General features: G+C 47.5%; 1 protein-coding gene across 1 annotated transcript; it reads right to left on the minus strand.

Annotated features, from left to right (window-relative positions):
- Nucleotides 1–6,222: 6,222 nt before the first annotated feature.
- On the minus strand, nt 6,223–21,192 carry LOC135909788 (neprilysin-1-like). Its single transcript, XM_065441852.1, has 3 exons — nt 21,103–21,192; nt 12,636–13,470; nt 6,223–8,151 (listed from the first exon to the last, which is right to left on the minus strand). The coding sequence occupies exons 2-3, from the start codon at nt 13,461–13,463 to the stop codon at nt 6,325–6,327; spliced, it is 2,655 nt and encodes an 884-aa protein (XP_065297924.1). The 5' UTR covers nt 13,464–13,470; nt 21,103–21,192; the 3' UTR covers nt 6,223–6,324.
- Between the last annotated feature and the right edge of the window lie 1,400 nt (nt 21,193–22,592).

A 22,592-nucleotide genomic window follows, 5' to 3' on the forward strand; every position in this document is an offset into this window, starting at 1 on the left:
GTGAAATGCACGTGACTGTTGTGTGTCTCGTTATTGCTTCTCTTATGAAAAAAAAATTCTAATAATTTAGAACATTTATTTGGCATGGAAACATCGTCACTTGTATGCAAAGGTAATAAATACATACAGGGTGTCCCAATTAACTATAATGCACCAAGCTTAAAGAAGAGCAATATGTTACTCGAAAAAAACCTAGCGCATATTGTTTACAGTACAGTGGAGTATGTGCCAGAATGTTTCGTTGCTGAGATTTAATTCGGTAATTGTAATTATATAACTCGAGTCGTAGTATCCTAATTATCACAGTGTCAATGAAGCATATGAAGGCAGAGCCAAGGGACATCTAACTGCGGTATTTTCAGCTACGTACTAATTGTGTACTAATTTTTTCCGACTTATAAATAAACCCCACGAGAAATGAAAAATACCACGTGAATGTGTTCCCACCCGCATCATAAAGCAGCGCCCTCGAACAGACTGCCTCTGAGTTATCCAAAACGATATGAACGAAATAAAGGAAAACATTGTGATCGACCTAGTGCCTTAAATCTGCCGCACCCCGGCCGAAGTAACACGTCGCGTTTGGCGTTAATTGGAAACAAGCTGTGATAGCTGTTATCTTAGCGTAGTTAAAGTGCACGGTTTTTTTTTTTTCACAATACCTATTACCAGTGGCGTAGCAACAGGGGGGGCCGGGGGGCCATGGGCCTCGGGTGCATGAGGCCAGCGGGGGGGGGGGGGGGGGGGGGGTGTCATATACGTCTGAAGACACCTCTCGTTCCGCCGGCTACACCCGGGTGGGGGGGGGGGGGTGACAGAATACCTAGGGGCCCCGGATGCCAGACGACCTAGCTACGCCACTGCCTATTACCACAGAAGCGAATTGACAACGTCAGTGCAAAGGTTTAAAGGTGCGTTTTGTTTCGTCCCAGTCACCATGTCTATCTCTAATGAGCAGAAGGTAGACATGATACTTGCCTTGTAATCTGCAAATGGCAACAAGAGGAAGGCCGCAAATATACATATCCAACATCGAAGTGTGGCGGTAGACTAAACGCATCGACTATCATCAGTAATTCTGAAAACCTGAGGCAAACCGGCAGTTTCAAGAAACAGCGGTGGAGGCCTCCATCTTTGAGTCCTAGCGTATACGCACAGATGCTTGTTGTGCCTGGGCGGACATACGGGTGTTGTGCCTGGGCGGGCGTATACGCACAGATGCTTCATTGTGCCTGGGCGGCCACATTCCGCACAGAGTGCGGAATGTGGCCGCCCAGGAACGAATTTCCAAGTCAACAGTTTGGAGGATTCTAAACGAGGTTCTTTCATCCGCACCACATTAACGAGCACCAACGCTTGGAAGAAGGGGACCTACGGAATCTTCTAGATTTCCCGCATTGGGTCTCACAAAAGCCGATGCGTCACTGGACTTTTTGGGCATCATCATGTGCACAGATGAAGCCAATTTTCGCAGAAACGCTTAGGTAAGGCTGCATAACGCACACTGTTAGAGGGACTCCATTCCACACTGGGTAAAGAGCAATCGGCACCAGTACCAGTGGTCGCTCAGTGTGTGGTTCGGAATTTACGCCGGTGCTATAATCAGTCTGATCTTCTTCGATCAAACACTGACTGGACAGCGTTACGTGAACGAAATCCTTGAAGGAGTGATTGATCAGTTTCTCAGCGAAGTCCCGCTGTCACATATTCCACTTCTGTGGTATCAGCAAGGTGGGGTACCAGCACACAGCAGCAGCTGAGCACGAAACTGACTGGATGCGACTTTTCATGCGCAACATATTGGAAGGCACGGGCCTGTAAATCAGCCGGCCAGGTCACCTGACCTCTCTCCACTCGATTTCTTTCTTTGGAGTTATGTGAAAGATCGTGCTCACATGATCGAGACGGGCGTCAGATTAGTTCAAGGCAAGGATAACGGATGTCTGCCGTAGAATTCTCTCTACACGTTGGTCACTTCCCGGTCTGTTTATTTCGCTTTTATTTTTTGACACGAACCTGTTTTTGCAGCACGTGTACACTTGCATGAAAAATAAAACGGCCTCTTTAATTTGGCATTGGTCCGATCGAAGCAAGTTTCTGGCGCGAAATATAGCTTCGCGCGCACTCTTTCGATGCGGTGCAAGCAATGCCCGGATTTTGAAACGTGCTATGCATATTCCATTGCTTTTCGCATTTCATGCGTGGTCAGAGCGACGCTTCAGCCGCGTTATCAAGGGGCTTTTCTTATCAGTGTGATCAGTCGGCCTTGACAGACGGATAATAAGTGTAACGTAGAAATAAGAAGAAGGTATAGCTGGCGAAACGCGAAAGCTGCTGTTAGTGCTCCTTCTGTACCATTAACAAGGTGATACGCTGTCTTTTTGGATTTGCGATATGCAATGCAGTTGCTTTCAATCAGCTTAGTTGAGGACGCTGCTTTATGATGCTGGTGGGAGCGCAGTCACGTGATATTTTCATATTTCGTGGGGTTTCTTTACCATTCGGAAAAAATTAGTACGCGATTAGTGCGCCGCTCAAAACACCACAGTTACATGTCATTTGTGGGCGCCTACAAATGACTTCTTGCGTGGGCCACGTACGCCCCATTCCGGGCCCTTACCCTACCCTCCCCCCTCCCTTCCCGCATTCATTTTTCTGGAAACCAAGCCAACAAGAAGACAATATGTGCCAAAAAAACCTGTTCTTTTGACGGACTCGACGCGTCGGCTGTCACCGGCGACATTCTTCTCCGCCACGTCCAGCACAGCGTGAATCATTCCATGTAATTCAGTCACGAAAGAAATGACTGATTCAGGACAACCACTAAGCAGCATGAGGAAAATCGGAAAGTGTGCAACACCAATGCAGCGTCGTGTCGCCAACTCCCTTCGGGCCGACCCATAAGGTTTTGGTGAATAAATGCTCTTAGATGCTATGTAAAAAAGAAAGAAAGGACGCCCCTTGTGCCGGCGTTGTTCCAAGAGCATGTGCCGTCTTTGTACTGACACTCGTGCTGCAATAACTGAGACGAACTGCAATATTTGCATTGAGCATTCGTTTCCAAAGCTGCCAAAACTGCATAACTGTCTCTTTTACAGTCGGTCGAGCTTAAAAAGAAAGAACACGATCAAAATCCCGTTTCAAATGTCGTCGATTGTGTGACTTACATGGCTTGTTCGATTAGAAACTACAGTGATGCGACACGCAGCTTAAATAAACGAGAAGATGTCCCGTCTCAGAGTTGTCGGTGCGTATTTTGAGACTTACTGTATGCCACTGTGATCGTGCTTAATTTTCGGCCGACTGTAAATTAAACAATTTGCCGGTGCGCTTCTCGGTGCAGGCGTGTTACTACTTCCTGCTTTGTGTATTATCACCCGACATTTCCCTTGCATGAACCATGACGATAAGTTATGCCATGTTACAGTATTACAGTGTCGCCAATGCATTTTATTCGTTGTTGTCACTTGTTCTTGGTTGATCCTTCACTGCGGCATGGAAAAAGCCTGCTGCGTTCTGTTCTCATAGTGTTCCTCTGAGGAAATCGTGACATCTCGCTGATTAATCGATTGTGTGTCGGGACATTAAAGATCTTAATCACCTCGAAAATAACTATAGTAAACTCCCATTAAGACGAATCCGGTGAAGGCGGATTTTCGAGTATGAGGAAGAAGTGGGAACATTTGTTTGGTTTCCCATAAGTCCAATGGCAAGAATAATCCGCTTAACACGAGCCACTAATTTGGCTGCGCTGAACTTCTTCAGTCATCACTGGCACCTGCTATGTTCAGCTCAGTGAGGGGCCCAGGTCGGTAGACTTGGAGGAGGCGTCTCTGCTATAGCTACACGAAATGCAAATGCTGCTTTGTGGGCATAAACAGCAATATGCCAACGTCGACAGAGACGCGGAAACTAGCAGGGCTCACACCATATAAACAAAATTTTCAGCAGGTCCCCGAGGTGCCTCTGCCAACATCCCCTAGACTATAGCTATAAGTCTAGCTTGACTAGGGGACGACTGGGAGATGGGGATAGCGGGAACCAAATGAACAATCAGGCGACGTGCGAGAAAGACAGGGGTATTGCCTCCTCTGCAGGCTGCGTAATTATGGAATTGACATTGCCCTACAGCTACAAGAATCATCGCTGCTAAAATATGATGCATCCCTGTACGCTTCGGTGCATTTTCTGTTCAACATGAGAGCATCTAAAATGTTATGTTTTTGAGCAAGTTAAGTGAGATGTCTAATTTTGTAACAGCGCTGCGATTTGCACAACCGCGACAGGCAACGATTAATCAATTGTTTCAGTGTGCATTAAGGCAATGCTTTGTATCCCACGAGTCCTACAAACGTTTCTTTAGATCTGCCTTATGGAATTCACGATGTTTCATTTACCATTCTTCTCGTGGATATTTAGACACAGCGGTAATAGCAGCTTTTGAGTTTTGTGGATTACCTTTGTTGAGATGAGCTTCTGATGAGACCGATGATTCTGATGATTTTCACGGTCCCTTCGAATTCGTCTTAACGGGTCTTAACCATTTCTGCCATTTAACGCTGAACACACCTGGCACGGTATCTCAGCTTATGTTGCAAACGCACGAAAGGCGTGGACGCAAAGGAGGGGCGAGCGATTTTTTTTTTTTTTTACCGCCGCGTATATGTCCTCCACGGCCATGGCAGCGCTAAGCCAGTGCCGTGCGCCTCGCAATGAAATCTGCAGTATTTCACAAATTTACACCATATAGGAGAAAATGGACTCAAATGGCTTAGCCTGCTCGGAGAGCAGGTTGAGCGGTGCACGAGCATGCGCAAAAGCAGAACTCTTCATGGTTTCTGCTGTAGGCAGAATGTAGAGCCACTATAGCTTAGGATTTATATCACACCATACTGATACACATATATACGTAAGCAGTGCACCCTCACGTAACATTTCGTTCAGACAAACTGTATTCTGCAACGTGAATTTCGTAAAGGTGCCAAGATCTGCACGGTATGTCGCATATCACTATAAGAAAGCTTGATGAGCAAAACGAGAACAAGGTAAGAACGGGAGCCAACGCTTCGACAAGTGGACTTGTCTTTTTCAAGGCGACATATGCTCCCTCTTTTACCTCGTTCTCATTTTACTCGTCGTCTTGAATTTCCATCTCCCGCCTTCCCAGCGTTTTCTCTATAAGAAAGCTTGAGAGGTTCAAAAGTCGCATCCGAAGAAGATTGTGTCTTATTTATTAAATTGTGGGTGACCTCCATGAAACTGCTCAGTGGATTATGAGGAACGCCGCAATGGAGAGCTCCCCGCTACTTTGTCCAACTGGGGGTTCTTTAACGTGCACCTGAATCTCAGTACACCAGTGATTTCGCACTTCGCCCCCATCCAAATGCAGCCGCCATTTCCGGGAGTCGAATACACGACCTCACGGTCCGCAGTAGGACGTCGTATAATACCGCGGCGGATAAAGGGGTACGTTGTAGAAAGTTTCCACTAGAGGAAATTCGGCTCTATTTGTTTGCTTAGAGGATTGTAGGTCTGTGCCGATACCTTATTTCCAAATTGTGGTAATGCTTCCATGACGACGACACGCAAAGAAATAAATTGCTTTTGGATTTGCGAGTATCCTGTTTCGGCAATTGTGACGTCACACTTGCTCGCTATAGTATCCAGTACACAATTTGAGTGGAGGGTGCCAACTGCAACACGTTCGTTAAGGGCGCCGTTCATAAAACTCGACTGAACGTTATGGCGGCATATAAAAGCTAGTTTCTTAGCAGGGTTTGCCATTAAGAGCAGAGCCACCACGTCTCCATTCCTGCATATCCAGTGGACTTCCTATAGTGAATCCACAAGGAAGGATGCCCAACCTTTCATTTCACTGGTGTTCCTCCATACTATACGAATTGCCGCATATCTCGCGGCTAATACACTAGCACATATTTCAATTGACTTTGTCCCAGCACCGATCTATAGCTGTCCTCAAAACTCTGGAGTACGCTAGCCTCCGAGGAGGCGTCGGGAGATTTTGGTATCCTTATACAACCCAACGGCTAGCAAGGCCTGGGAGAACTAATTACACGTGCAAACAAGTACGCATCTTCCCCTTGCTATTAGAAGAGAGAAAACGCGACATAGTGTGAACAATGCCGTGCGTTTTTACTTCAAGCCGCAAATACCTTCCGCTGTAGGTGCCATATCTGTACTCTTAAGAATACAAGGCATGTATGCAGCAGTTTCCATTGCCATTTCTAATTTTCATATGGGGCGAACTACAGTACCAAGCAAAACACAATCGATACCGCTTTACTATAAAAATACCGTATATCGCTACGGCAAAGTTTCTCGTGCCTGCGTTGTATTGCCCAACTGCGTGACGTTTCCCGACTGCGCGCTGTCTTCTGGCATAGTGGTAGATTGCAATTGCGTGTTAAACCATTTCGCAGTGCACGTATTCGCTCTTTTCATCGTTGCGTTAGCGCCGCACCGAAAAGCATCCGCAAACACACCGATTTCCTTGAGAGGTTCGTTGCATAAACGCCCGCCTTCTCTCTCACCGCACTGTTGATAGCACCAAACAGCGTAGAGGAGCTGCATGCCAGAAAGATCGGGCACGCCAGGGATGGTCAATGGCTTGTGGCCTTTGGTCGCTGTCATGGCCGCAGAGACGGTGACCGCTAGGGCAATTACGCGCTGAAGAATGACCATCTTGCCGCCTGACTCCGTGTCATTACTGGGCTCCCTCAGGCTGAAAATGCAGTCGGCGGCCTTGCGCCACCGCGCCGTGTTTTCCAGCGTCACGCACAGGACCTTGGCCATGGCAGACGCCATGAGTGAACCCAGGCTCGCGAGCTTGAGCAGCAGGGGCGCGCGGCGGTCGTATGCCGGCAAGACGGCCACGTCTGGCCGAAGGATGATGTCGTTGGACACGCCATCGATTCGGTAATATAGCAGGTCCGATGGAAGAACGCCGGCCGTTTCCATTGACACGTGATTCCAGAGGGAAGTGCTCCGGCCGACCATGAGTCGCTTCCAGTTCAGCAGCGGATCCGATGTCATGTCCTCGTATGTGGCGTAGTTCTCTTCGAGTGACCTTTCCTGCGAGAGTGACAGGAGGTCGAAAACGTGTCCCGTATCGTTAGCGTAGCTGCGCAGCCTCTTGACGTTGGAGCGTAGCTGGTCGCCCTTGGCGAACAAGTGGTTGTAAGATTCGCGCACCGTTTGCAATAGCTGTCTTATGTCGTGCTTCACATCTGCGGTGAACACCTTCGAGACGTACGGCGCTAAAAACGCGTAGCTGGCCGTTTGCTTTAATATGGCGTAGCAGAAGCGGTGCTGGTATTTCATCGCGTCCTGGTACGTTGGGAACTCCCTGATTATCCAGGGCGCATACACTCTCCTCGTCAGGATTTCTACCATGTACCACCTAAAATAGCCTTGCGCTTCCATAGCGCCAAATTGATTAGGAAGTTGCATGAATTTCTTAAACAGGAAGACAGAGTCTACGTAAAACCTGAGGGAGTTACTGCGGTTGAAGTACATGTCGAGAATGCTCGTCCACTGTCGCTGTGAGACGCCTCGAATCGCGTCCTGAATGCTATTCTCGTTCCAACCGGCGAAGTCGTTCGTAGAGTCCAGTGTGTTCAAAATGCTCATCGAATCCGTAACGACGTTCTCGTCCATCTTCTTCCAGTCGTCGTACGTCACGTTGGGAAGCTTGTTGGGCTCGAACGTCGTGTGAAACACCTCGTAATCGTTTCTGAGCGCGTCGTAAAAGCCAGGTTCCAGCCTCCTGCGGGCGTACGCCTTCAGTGACTCGCTGGGTGCCATCCGCAATGTGATCCCTCGGTGCGCGGGGCGGACATACGTGAACTTTAATGGAGCGGCAATGCGCCACTTGAAATGCAGGAAGAACGTCGCGTTCAGAGCGTCGACGGGCCCCTTCCAACCGGGTGGCGCGTACAGTCCGGCCTCCTCGAGGATCTGTACGAGGGTGGTGAGGTTGGTGTTGTTCTTGGCGACGATGTCTTCGCACGTCCGGTAGGCCAGCGCGGCCTTCTGTGCCGGCGACTGTCCTGTGGGAGGCACGTCCATCGTCCGGACGAGATCGGTGACGTCCCCGATAAGTTTGTCGAACAACACGTCGCCTTGGCTCCCCTGCAGGTGAAGCATAAGAACTGCCATGAGTACATCCTTTTGCGAAATGCCGCCAGTAGGTGCTGCTCATGAGCTCATAGATGAAGTCTAGGGTTTGACGAAAACTCGTCTGGCGAGGAAATAACATGGCTGAATAAACGTACACTCGCCAACTGAAAAAACTACAAAACACGGATTGACGTTTCGGCGCCCAATACGGGTGCCTTGTTCACAATCTGAACAACATTGTGAACAAGGCACCCGTATTGGGCGCCGAAACGTCAATCCGTGTTTTGTAGTTTTTTTCAGTTGGCGAGTGTACGTTTATTCAGCCATGAGCTCACAGATGTAGCGTTAGCTTTTTACGTACATGCTTCCGCGACTGTGTATTGTCAAAACAAAGAGCTCCGTTAATTTCTTTAAAGGCCCCTTATCAGGGGTGTTACATAAGGGGTCAGGTGCAAAAATGAGCAATTTCACATAAGTGCTTTTATGCATAGGATAAAAGGTATGTACACTTCAATTAAAAAAGGGGGACTATTCATAGCGACAACATGGTGAGGAAGAGTATTCCAATCAGATATTCTAGGGGGGGGGGGGGATTAAGCATAGAATGTAGTTGTGTGTGAGGGTGGTTTTAAGGCGAACTTGGTGAGCAGTGGGCTGTGTTATTCTTGCAGATGGGGCGAATCATCGCATATGATTGAGTGAACTGTAAAAGAACTTTCGAAAAAGACCAAAGCTGGTGGCATTAGAGGGACTGTAAATCATAGTTTGCCTTTTTGTGATGACACGCTTACGTCGTACGAGTACGATGAATGAATGTACCTGGTAGCACAAGTTTGAAAGGACTCAGTTAGCAAGATAATTTTGATATGTGACCCGATAGGGCACGCGTATTCGACTTTAAGCCTATTAGTACGCCAGAAGATTATATTGCAGAGCATGACCCAATTGGCGAGTCAAGTTGAGTGCTCTATTAATGCGTGTGCCCCCTGATGAGATCATAGGAAATTGTAAAGTCTACGTACTTCAATGATTTGATTGTATGGGATTATCGGCTATTGTTTAAGAGGCTAGAAAGGCTTTACGGCGGCGAGTAAATGACATGCGCTTACATTTACTGGGACTGAAAGACATCAGCCAACGGGGAACGCCAAGACTGCACTCGGTTGACATATTGTTGTAAGTCTCTGCGTCAGTAGCATTATTAACGGTGTGGGTTATCGGCCAGTGTGCAAGAAAATAGAATGGGCTTACGGCAACGGTTAAACATGTGCTTACATTTACTGGGATTAGGAGTCAGTAGCATTACTAACAGTGTGGTGAATCTAGCAATGACCATCGAACATCCGAATTTTGCAACTTACACAAGGGTAAGTCATCATTATAGATTAAAAAACGAAACGGACCAGTAACAGATCCCTGAGGAACACACGAAGAGACCGAGAGAAGAACGGAAGAGGGGTGATAGAAAAAAAAATGCGCGTGAATTAGGTATGTTTCAAGCCATTTTAATACACAGGGGTTTAAATTTAAGAACGAAATCTTTTGTAGCATGTGTCGGTGAGAGAATTTATCGAATGCTTTTTTCATAATCCGGAAAAGTAGTGTCAATTCGTTGATTACAGTCAAGGTTTACACGCAGGTCATGAAGGCCCTTACGAAACATGTTGTGACGGGTGGCGTCCACATGGTTTCGACTTAGGTTCAGCGCTACAATGCTTATATATTTAATGACCTGCGTCAAACACTTGCCTTTGCTTCGTGTTGTCGACAAGTTCGACTTCGCCCTGCCATCTGCTAGCCGCCTGGTTAGCTCAGATGGTAGAGTGGCTGCCTCGGAAAGGCGGTAGTTCCGGTTCGAGTGCCGGACGAGGACGAATTTTTCTTGAACTCAAAGGCTTTTCTTTCGAGGAACCCGTATGGGTTTCCTTTGTGGCAATTGCTACGAACGGGTGGATGTCTGATTTTCCCTTTAATAATATATCTTACCAGTACTCACCTATATACGGGGCAGAAACCTGGAGACTTACGAAAATGGTTCTACTTAAATTGAGGACGACGCAACGAGCTATGGAAAGAAGAATGATTGGTGTAACGTTAAGGGATAAGAAAATAGCAGATTGGGTGAGGGAACAAACGCGAGTTAATGACATCTTAGTTGAAATCAAGGAAAAGAGATGGGCATGGGCAGGACATATACTGAGGAGGGAAGATAACCGATTGTCATCAAGGGTTACGGAATGGATCCCAAGGGAAGGGAAGCGTAGCAGGGGGCGGCAGAAAGTTGAATTTACCCGTTTTTGCTTGTATCCACTCCCCTCTATAATGCCGTAATGGCCCTTAGGGTATGATTAATAAATAAATAAAAAAAAAAGTTAGGTGGGCGGGCGAGATGAAGAAGTTTGCAGGGACAGCATGGCCACAATTAGCACATGACCGGAGTAGTTGGAGAAGTATGGGAGAGGCCGTTGCCACGCAGTGGGCGTGTGTGTGTATATATATATATATATATATATATATATATATATATATATATATATATATATATATATAAACGAGAAGAAAGGGGGTTAACCGAGGGACCCGATAATTATTAGTCATATAATGAGAAGCCAACAAACACTGACACCAAGTACAACATAGGGGAAATTGCATGTGCTTAATAAATGAAAATAAAGTAATGATAAATTAATGGAAATTAAAGTGGATGAAAAAACAACTTGCCGCAGGTGGGAACCGAACCCACAACCTTCGCATGTCGCGTGCGATGCTCTACCAATTGAGCTACCGCGGCGGCGTTTCCCCATCCACTTTCTTGGGTATTTATGTGTACTAGTAGAACCCTGGGAGTGTTAGCCAGCGCCCCCACTCACAGACCTTGGCGGCGGATGTGGGTTTATTGACCAGTTGCCTTCACCCGAAAAGATCACGCTCTCGTGACGCCTGCGGCAAAAAAGACGTTCCACGTCCGCCGCCAAGGTCTGTGAGTGGGGGCGCTGGCTAACACTCCCAGGGTTCTACTAGTACACATAAATACCCAAGAAAGTGGATGGGGAAACGCCGCCGCGGTAGCTCAATTGGTAGAGCATCGCACGCGACATGCGAAGGTTGTGGGTTCGGTTCCCACCTGCGGCAAGTTGTTTTTTGATCCACTTTAATTTCGATTAATTTATCATTACTTTATTTTCATTTATTAAGCACATGCAATTTCCCCTATGTTGTACTTGGTGTCAGTGTTTGTTGGCTTCTCATTATATGACTATATATATATATATATATATATATATATATATATATATATATATATATATATATATATATATATATATATATATATATACAGAGAGAGAGAGAGATGGCGTAAGCCCACATCTAGGCCCATATTCCCAAAGATATTCTTAAGCTATATATGCATGGATGGAATACCTTACTGAAAGGTCCTTCGAGCTACGGGGCGCAAGGCCCCACCCCATAGAGCGGGCTACTCCCACGTTGGGACCGGGAGTCGTAACTCTCTGGCCGCATCGTGGGCTCGCTGGGCGGCCTAGAGCTGCTCCGCCAGGTCCGCGCTGCGTAATGCTTATTGTGGCCTGACGGAGTCTTGATTCTTGTTTGCGTGGGTCCGACCACACGGCCAGAGCAATTGATGTACGTCTAGTGTGCTGAGGCAATTTTCGCAATGGCTCACGCATGTAGTGATGTATAGTCTGTTCTGCGTGGGGTACGTGTTGGTTTGATGCATTCTGAACGTAAGGGCTTGAAGCATGGTGAGCTTATTGTGAGGTGTGCTGTACATTCTGCGGTCTAGATAAAAGTGCTTTGCGAACTCGTTTTATGTGGGGGGAGGGTCCCGATTCTCGCTGGGATGGTCACGACCAGAATAGGTGGCGCCGTGGAGGGTTAGGTCTCGCGTGCTCCTGTGAGACATCTCATTGAAATTGGGAGGGGCGTCCTCGATCTCTCCGAGGTGTGCCGGGAACCAGCAGATGGCGTGATGCTGCAGCGGTGCGGATGTATAGACTATTTGTAGTGCTTGTCTTGCAACGGCTCTTTTCTGAAAGGCTTTGACGGCTGAGCGTGAATCGCTGTAGACGTGGGTGGTGGTCGGGTCTGTGAGCGCGAGTGGGATTGCAACCTGTTCTGCTATCTCGGAGTTGTGGGTCTTGACTGTAAGATCGTTTGTGACATGACCTTGCTTATTGACCGTGGTGGCAACGAAGGACTTCCTGTTCGTAAATAAGACCAGATGCCAGTCCATCGTGCTGCCGGACATATTAACGAAGGCGGTCGGACAATAGCAACGTTTAGTTGTACGAGCGAAAAGCTTTGTGAATTCTGCCCACAGATTGCCCATAATTCGAACACACGCACTAAAAAAGAATAAAGCAACGTTTCATTCCTGATCGAACAAAACGAGACGAACCTAAACTGTCAAGTCAGATTGAGGGCGGCATTTTTCCTCATACTGCGGGTCAAAATCATCGCGCTCAGTCGCTTACCGCGTACTTCCACCTTCCGCAGACGCGCTGGTAGAAGTTGTCGCAGGGATTCACGTCTGGCGAGACGCTATCTAGTAGCAGCTTGGCGACGTGCTTGCAGTGTTCAGAGTGGCAGGCCCCCGTACGTGCCCAGGAGCCTTCGAGGACCATCACGATTACCAGCAGCACGAGAACCAGCAGCACAAAAACCGCTAGTACGATGGCGAGCAGGTTCCACTCATCGGGCGTGAGGCCTGGTGGTGGTGGTGCCGCCTGCGGCTCCGGCTCGGGGTCAGGGAACGACACACCGCCGAAAGTTTCCTCCATCCAGACCTTATCCTGCTTGGCCATGGCCTGATTCTCCTTGACGTTCGAGCTTTTAGTTGACCCCTGCGTTCCCTTGTCGCCCTTTACGGAGCCTTGTGCGCCCTTCTCGCTTTTCGACGGCCGTGGAGAGCCCTCCTCCTTCTTCTTCGTTGCGGCCTTCTCGTCGGGCGCAGGAGGGGCAGCTGCCGCAGGAGCAGTGTCCTTGGGGGTCGCCGAAGCGGCCAACGATTTGTCGTCGCGTTTCTGTACGGGAAGCAGTTGACGCAGGGCGGGCGTATCCTGGCCCGCGTTCATCGAGGGGCGGTCGCCTGCGCTCGGAGGCAGCGGGGCCGGCGCCGAGTTCTCGATCGTCGGAATGTCCGAGGACTGGCGTGGAGGCTCCAAGGCAGGCGTCCCCTCCGCCAAGTTGGGCAGCGCGGCTTTCCCCTGCTTCTCGGGCTTCATTGCGGGAGCGAGGAAGCGTAGCGGGCTCTCCTTGTTCTCGGTCTTGTTTGGGCCCCCGTGATCGTCATTATCAGCCATGGGAGCGCTGCGAAAATGCAGTTGATAAGGAGAAGCCCCACCTTCGAGTATACCGCAAGGCTCTGTTTTTATTTCTGTTTTTCGACAGAAACTGCAATTTTGCCTAGTTGGTAGAGATTTTTTCGTGGTGTCTTAAGGCGGCAAGCACTGGTGTATGGCTGCTCAAATTCGATCAGCTTTTCCTTCAAGTCTCTCGGTCAAGACTTCTTTTCGGTCCCTCTGTACCCCGTTACACCAATGCGCACTTCCTTTAAAGCATATAGCAGTAATGCTGCTTTGCGCACCAGCCCTGTCCGCGGCGCTAACCGCCCTCAGAAGACCCTCCTCACCATTCGGCCGCCTCGTTCCGAGTTATTTCGCGTGGCTCAAAACACCTCGATTTAGAATACGCCAGCAGGAGGCGCCGCACTACTAGCTGCCTTACAAACTGTCGTATAGACAGGTGTCCAGGGAGTATTGAGAAGCCAAAAATTTGGGATTACACGAAGTAGTAGATGGGGACAGTGCCTGAAAAAGGAAGTGGTACTGCGTAAACTAGAGCACGAAAAATACTACAGTATGTAGTGTGCGTTGGGTGAAGAGAAGAGACAAAGTCGATCAAAAAAATTCTTCAGCCCTCATTTTCACCATTCTGTGAAGAAAGACGAACACCGAATGTGATGTCACTGATGTCACCGAACACAAGGTTCGGTGACATCAGCGACGCAAAATGTGTAGTGCCTTCTGGAAGACACGCGGGCACCAGCGATTACTCTGGAGCGTGTTCTACGACATCCACAAACGCCGAGCGCTTGACAAGTTGAGGAGATTTCGACGATCGCCGACCGTGTTGGCCACTATCGCTGCATGTGCTTTGAGTTGAACTTGCTTTTGTGGGCAAAGGTTCGCCCAATAAAAAGTCGGTCACAGTTCTGCCGCTGTATTTATTATTATTATTATTATTATTGTTGTTGTTGTTGTTGTTGTTGTTGTTGTTGTTGTTGTTGTTGTTGTTGTTGTTGTTGTTGTTGTTGTTGTTGTTGTTGTTGTTGTTGTTGTTGTTGTTGTTGTTGTTGTTGTTGTTGTTGTTGTTGTTGTTGTTGTTGAAGGACACAGGCAACGAATACATCTTTTCACTGTGGTGTGATTTATTCTTATTCTTTTATGAAGCGGTGACGTGTGCAAGTACCGCGGCTGGCAGGCGGGAATTCCGCAATATTTACAGCTCCACTGTGTACTACATAATTGCGAAAAGTAGATGAAAACCCGCCGTGGTTGCTTAGTGGCTATGGTGTTGGGCTGCTGAGCACGAGGTCGCGGGATCGAATCCCGGCCACGGCGGCCGCATTTCGATGGGGGCGAAATGCGAAAACACCCGTGTGCTTAGATTTAGGTGCACGTTAAAGAACCCCAGGTGGTCAAAATTTCCGGAGTCCTCCACTACGGCGTGCCTCATAATCAGAAAGTGGTTTTGGCACGTAAAACCCCTAATATTATTATTATTATTAGATGAAACTCGGCGTAAGGTTAGGGTCGTCTTAGCGGCTAATTGCCATGCAATTTATTTCGGGATAACTTTGATAAAACCTTAGTTACATCCGCTTTCTGTAACCAAACTCCCTCCGTATAGACGGTCATGTATTGACAGTAGGCGGGAATTATGTAACGTTTATCGCTTCGCCGTAAACCAACTAATTAGTACAGGTAAATCAAACTCGTCGTAGTGATAGAGTCATCTTAGCGGCCAATTTCAGTTTGGTTTGCTTTGGGATAGTTTTGATAAAAACAAGAGTTACGGCCGTTTTCTGTAACCATACTTCCTGCGTAGACGGTCATGTATTTACAGGAATTCTGTAACGTTTACAACCTCGCTGAGAATTAATTAGGACAAGTAAATTAAACTCGGCGCAATGATAGAGTCGTCTTAGCGGCCTATACTTCAGCATAATTTTTTTTCAATATACCTGCGTTAGATTGAGGGCTGCAGAGCATTCGCGAGATGCTGGAGAAGAAAATTTGTTCGCGTCGACGCGACGCGTATAACGGCCACCGCCGAACTACCGTATTTTCGCGATTCTAAGCACCCCCCGATTCTAAGCACCCCCCTCTACTTTCGCGAAAAAATTTCGAAAAAAAGTTTGCATGCGAATCTAAGCACCCCCCTATTTGTTAGGAAGAGCGCGTAGCCAAGACTGCCAAGCGCGCTGGCTCGCTTGGTCATCGAGCCGGAGCCGTCGGAGTCCCGAGGTGGAACGGCGACCGCGGCGCGATCTTGCCGCACAGCCGGACTGCAGAGCCGCGCGGACTCGTGAGTGGCAGTGATAGTGACTAAGCATCCCACACAAGCGGTGGGCTCACTGTCTGCGCCGATTTTTCTTGTGGATGTCTGCAAAATAAAATGTTATTTCTCGCACCCGTCTCGTCGTGATGTCGCAGCGAAAAGGGGGAGGGGGGGGGGGGGGCTCATTCCAGATTTTTTTAATCTAAGCACCCCCCCCCCCTCACTTCGGGCATCGCGATCATGAAAAAAAGGGGGTGCTTAGAATCGAGTAAATACGGTAAGTTTAAGAACACGCGAATTCCACGTAGCTGGACAGAACTAAGGTAATGTTGTTTGCGGTCACTTAGATATGCTCGGATTATATCTTTTTTTTTCATTGCACTTAATTAGATAGTTAGTCATAATTAATTGATCAACTTCTCAAAGATTATAGTTACATGAGAAGTGTAAATGAGAAAATTGTAGAGCAACATGAAAAACTCCCAAAAACAGCTTTTTGTTGCTTAATACGTGCTACATTAACGCGTTTTTCCGAGTGTGAAAGAAGCCCGCAACTGCCAGCTAAATTGTCGCGCGACTGGCCGCTCGAGGCACTTTGCGTGTATTCGCGGGCTTCTTTCACGCTCGGAAAAACACTTTCATGTAGCCCGTATTGAGCAGCAGAAAGATGTACCGGGAGTTTCTTATGTTTCTGTGCAATTTTATCATTGACACTTTTCATCTGATCTTAATGTTTGAGAACTTAATTGAATAATTGGGATTAATTCCGTAATTAGGTAGAGAGAAAATAATATGAGTATCTCAGAGCGACGGCAAACAACATTAACTCGGTTCTGTCCAGCTACGTGGAATTCGCATATTTTTAAACTCTGGCTAAAGTTAGCTGGGGCGCCCTGTACACAGCTTTGCTGTAACGATTCGCCGGTGATTACGGTACTCTAATGCGAAATTTGAGAGCAGCTCCATACGGTGTTTTCATTTCGCGATGTATTGGTTGGCGCGGTCAATCTGTGGAGCGGTCCACCTGACGTGTGGGCGCGATTCGCAGCAGCCACCGCAGACAGACCTGCCTGCTGGCTCCTACAACGTGGTGCATCCAGTTTACTTGGCTGAGCACGCCTGCGCTATGCCATTCCTCTCAAATGCTGCACGGGGAGCCACCGGCCTGGGCAGAGAGCGAGTGACATATTTCTATGAGATAGGTTGCTTCATGTTTCATCCGCGAGGGCGCCAGAGGCACATTGTCCACTTTGTGGTCAGGGATCCACCGTCTCACTTGTTTGCCAGTTGAGAGGCCTCGGTATTCACGAATTATGGCGACGTAATAGCCTTTCCTTCCAATGATTTTCGCAACCACTGCAAGATAATCTCCCTTATGGCATATGCTTGAAGTACACCTCCAAATGACCGATACCACTGAGAAGGCCCAAACGTGAACAGTTCCAAGTCAGCTTGCTTTACTGCTTTTAGACAAAGTGCCTGACTGTAGCTTCGCGCTAAAGTCAAGTGTATGAGAATTCTCTCTTTCATGAACGTTCCTCCGCTTTGAGGGCTGCAGCGGAACAGATTTGCCACATTCGGTGTCCGTGTGCTTCTGAATTATCGATTAATTCGCCCACGCGCTGCGATCTGTTAGCCTCCTGATTAATTCAGATAGTAAAGCGACCGTCCCGGAAATGCCTTTCCTCCAGGTTCGATCCCCAGGCATGACGAAATTTTCTTCAGTTGCAAAGCTTTATTTCTGCAGAAAAGCCCGCATAGGCTTCTCTTGTAGCTTCGTAATACAGTCGGATGGATTACAGTTATTCCTTAAATGATTTGAAATATAATAGTATTTTACATTATCATGGACGAAAAAGAACATGATGCCATTTCGTTGTGGCTGCCTGGTCATTGCGGCATTTGCGGCAACCATCTCGCTGACGAACCTGCCATATCAGTTCATGATAACGCGCAAGCAATGCTCATGCCATTATTAAGAACGGACGCAGGCAGGGAACTGATCTTTGTAAAACTGTGGAGTAATCCAACCTTCGTTTGCGCATGCTTGATCCATCACCGCAGCTACGATCGCCACCAACCTCCTCCCGGCGTGACATTACATTGCTGTACCACCTATGACTGCGTGTGGCCTTCACAAATGCATATAGTTCTTCCTCGTCGGAATGGCCGAATTCCCTATGTGCGACCACTATAACTGCTAGTAGACGATCGAGCACCCTTCTGTGCCGCTGCAACCGCTCTGACGCCCGATGTCAGGCTCTGCGAAGCCAACTCGATGGTCGACCCTTGACAGAGGCGAAGATCCTGCAGGTGCTTGGCCTCACTAATCCTCAACCCAGAAAGCTGTGCGTGCACTCTAATGATTTTCTATAACCAGTGGTCCTGGAGGCCACCTTCTCCTATAAATGTGACCCCGTCTGCTTTCAATAAATAAGTTGCAAGTGACGCTCTTTCCTGTCCTAAAGCTTTTTTCCGCCCCTGGGAACTTTGCGGAATTAGATGAAGCAACTAGCCCAGCAACAACTATTGATACGTTATAGGATTTTACAGTATTTTTATTTCTACTTGAAGGGGACTAATGTATGCCTTCTGCCTTTAATATTGCGCACGACATTGAATGTACCATCACTCAAGGCGCGCAGACGTACTGCAATTTCTTTGCCAAGGCCACAACGCGCAATTCGTTGAAAACTAATTTAATTCCATTTAGTAGCGCGTGTAAACAGCCTTACACATGTGGGAATTTCAGCCATTGAAGTTTAAAGACCAGTGAGGGACTAATACGTTTTGACAGCGACATAGGGCTATGTGCACGGCGTTAAGGATAATCTGTTGTCTACAGCCCACGACCATCCATGCAAGTGGCTGAAACTTAGAAACTGTAACATTTGTTTGTGTTTAACTATCCCGTACACTGTCGACTTTTGCAACGTTCTGTAGTTTGCTGCACATATTACGGGCCTAAATTACTTTATGGACGTGCGGCATTGCATTCAGGCTCGATCGCACAAAAATTGACAACATAATGAGTGTCTGCACTGAGTTGAGGCTTTTTGAACTTATTTGAGCCTTGCCTGTAGCGTGAGAATCGTTTAGCGGCAATGGTAGCCTTTGAGCCTTTGTGCCTTTGTCTGGTGTTTCCCGTTTGACGTGCCCTATAGCAGAGGATCCACAGGTCTTCCTGAATTGTTCATCGAACTGGCTTGGTTCCTTCAGTAAGTTCCGGTTCGGCTTCAGTTACAAGCTGGCGGGAAAATAAAGCTTCGGTTCATGTCCGTTTCAGCTGAAGGTAACGTTCCTGTTCCGGCTTTCGGTTTATATTTCCAGTTCGGTTCTACACCCTGCCTGTAGAAGGTTCAACGCATGCACATACCTTCAAACGCCTTGGAAGTCAAACGCTCCGGACCCGAGAGAAATCGCTTTGATGGTCAGGCTCTGCTCACTCGGTCACCTTCGAACGATGTCCTCTTCTACTTCGACCAATGCCAGCAGCGCGAGAAAGAGCACGAACGCGATCACGAACGCGAGCACGCGAAACTTCAACCTCCTCTGCGAGCGTACTAAAAGAGAGAGAGGGAAAAAAGGACAAAGGAAAGGCTGGGAGGTTAGCCAGGACTGTGTCGCTGCCGATTTCTAAGAAAAAAAAAAGCTATTAGAATACTCATTTATCAAACTTGGGCTATCGCTAACCTCGCCAAATCTTTTTTCTTTTGGGGCGACTTCACTGGGATCCAGTCACAGGGATGCTTTTCTTGCAGTTTACCATTTTATTAGAGAGACCAAAAGAGTACCTTGCTGAATTTCTAAAATTATCAATAATTGCTATTATTTCATTTCTTTACGTTAACTTATTTTATCAAAATTCTTAATATTTTCATTACACTTCTAAATTACAGTTCTAAGCTCCACGCTCCACTATTTAAATCTAGTTTCGCTTTACTTCTAAGCATACGGAAAACCGCCTGCTTTTTGGCCGATCCCCCTTGGTATGCGCCGCTGTCTGGGATACCAGACAAGGCAAGACTGAACCCGGTATAGGCTACAGACGGTCACTTAGTCCAGCAGCCTTCAGAAATCGCAGCGGCTTTATGGAGGTAGTTTGTAGCTGCGATATAGGAGGCCATGGTCCCAAGATCTTGTTCAATGTGAAAGGTTTTCTACCTAGCTAATTTCAATATTTGCGGAGGTAATGTCTTTCATTTTCAAAGGACGCGGACAGTATATTAGGAGCTGTACCTAAGTCTCCTTGAAACCGCAGGCATTGTACTCGGCGCTATCGGCCATTCCAATCAAAAACGAATACGTGAAGTTCTGTGTTTGACGGAAGCCCGTCTGGTCGGGAAGAAACGAGGTTTAAAGGCAAACAAAAACCAGAGGCACTACGCCGACCAACGTAAAATTTAAAAGAAAAGAAGGCATTTGTATTGGTCAATATATGTATTGGTGAATGCAACCCCCAGGCGTAAGCGACAAAACACTGTTTCAACCCCTCGAGGAAGACCAGGTAACAGCCACAATTGCATAGATGGTAGAGATAATGCAACCGATGCTGAATGAATTCAGGTGCGTGCCATTTATGCAATTTTATACGTTGCGCTAGTTTGCTTAAGTGTTGGGCTGCCTCAGTCCTCGACAAAGGTATAAACACCAGGTTCGTCCCTTGATGTGCTTTGTTAGCAGCTTCGTCGGCGAGGTCGTTGCCAGAAATATCGCAACGGCCCGACAGCCACTAAAACAGGACGTCGCGTCCATTCGCGATCGCATGGTTACGCGTTCCTCGCATCGACGACACGAGTTGTTCACAGAAGCCGCGAAGAAGAGCTGACAAAATACATTGCGGGGCAGCGTTTGAGTTGCCGAATATGCCCCCCCCCCCCCCCACTAGCGGCTTGGTGGCACCATGGTAACGGCGCAACACTGCTTTGACTTCGATTTGCTGCGAATATCATGTCTATCCGTGTCTGGCCGTTCTACACGAAGTTTACCACGACGTACATCGCGAAGACGCCTGCCCGTCCTGCGGGCAGACCTCCACTCTATAGCACACATGCTCTGGGAGTGCGGGTCGAGATACCTCAAGCTCAGCAAGGAGGGGTGGGGCTCGCTTCTGCGTACTGTAGACAAGCAAATCCTGGCTATCCGGTGTGCCTGCGACCGGGCCGGTGGGCTAGACCTGCCGGTCCCTACGTCAAGTTAGCCGGGTGCGCGACGAGTTCGTGTCCTCGCCGGACCTCCATATAAAGTGTTTTCACTCTCTCACTATCATGTGACTGTGTCAGACTATATACCGCTTCAGTTGTTGCTGTTCCTCTGCACAAATGGTACATTCCACTGATATCTACTTTGATCTACATAGTACACATCAGTGGTACATACCACTGATGGGGGACTGGCCAGAAACTGGGTTGTTGGAAGAGCTTGCTTGCTTGCTTGCTTGCTTGCTTGCTTGCTTGCTTGCTTGCTTGCTTGCTTGCTATATTATGGCGCATACCCACTGCGGCAGATTGTCTCCTTCTGTTCATTTTTCTCTACTTCTTATCATCTTTTAAGGCGCGTCCAACTGCGGCTAAGCTAAACATACATCATTACTTTAGTTACAAATAAATATATCTCCCTTTTGGCTGCGAACTATGGTGAACGGTTTATTTTTTTAAGAGAGAAAGAGGGGGAGGGAAATTGAGGGAGGAAGACTGGAAGCGGTGAAAGAAAACAGAAAGCTTAGCTTTTAAATGTACAAAGTTCATTTAAAAAATGCAATGGCGATTTAGCGGTAAATGCGCCATGTGTGTGTGTGTGTGTGTGTGTGTGTGTGTGTGTGTGTGTGTGTGTGTGTGCGTGCGTGCGTGCGTGCGCGCGCGCGCGCGCGCGCGCGTGTGTGTGTGTGTGTGTGTGTGTGTGTGTGTGTGTGTGTGTGTGTGTGTGTGTGTGTGTGTGTGTGTGTGTGTGTGTGTGTGTGTGTGTGTGTGTGTGTGTGTGTGTGTGTGTGTGTGTTGCTAATTAGTTGCATAGTTGCTCGTGCAAGTAACATCCGCCTTCCTGAATTACAAACAAAGGCAAAGTAATGAGAATTCCACGTAACTCAAATTGTAATAATGTTTACAGCTATCATCTCGAAGGTTCAGTGTGTATATATTTAGGAGTACACGTAAACACTAACCTAACTTGGGAGAAGCACATCTAGTACATATGCAACAACACTAACCGAATGCTTGGCTATTTACGCAGGAACTTTTACACGGTACCTTCATCGCTAAAACTTTTGCTGTATAAGACCCTTGTCCGCTCAAAACTCAAGTATGCCTCTTCGGTATGGGTTCCAGGCCTTGATTATCTTTCAAACACTTTAGAATCAGTCCAGAATCGCAGCGCACGCTTTACACCATCATACTACCATCGTACTTCCAGCGTATCATTCATGAAACTATCGCTTGATTTGCCTCTTCTCTCTTTTCGTAGGAAATTGTTTCGCCTCGGTTTGTTCCACAAAATTTACCATCACAACACGAATCTTAAACGCGAGCTCTTTTCGGCATCTTTGTGACTATCTTCACGTACTGATCACGCACACAAAGTGGATGTCCCTATCGCCCATGCAAATTCATTCTATTATGCGTTTCTTGTGAAGACGTCTAGAGAATGGAATAACCTGCCGTCCTCCATTGCAAATCTTGCTGATTGTGCTGCTTTCAAAACCGCTGTCGAGCATTTCTTTGTATCTGATTAACTGTGTTTCCTTATTTCTTAAATCTTGTATAATATTGTAACATTTTTTGTGTGACGCGTTTTTAGTTTCCACGAGTGATTTCGTGTTTTTTTGCTGTCATCGTAATTGTCGATTTTCCACGTCTTTTACCAGATTTTCTTTT

Source organism: Dermacentor albipictus, chromosome 1, assembly GCF_038994185.2.
Source record: "Dermacentor albipictus isolate Rhodes 1998 colony chromosome 1, USDA_Dalb.pri_finalv2, whole genome shotgun sequence".
NCBI lineage: Eukaryota > Metazoa > Arthropoda > Arachnida > Ixodida > Ixodidae > Dermacentor > Dermacentor albipictus.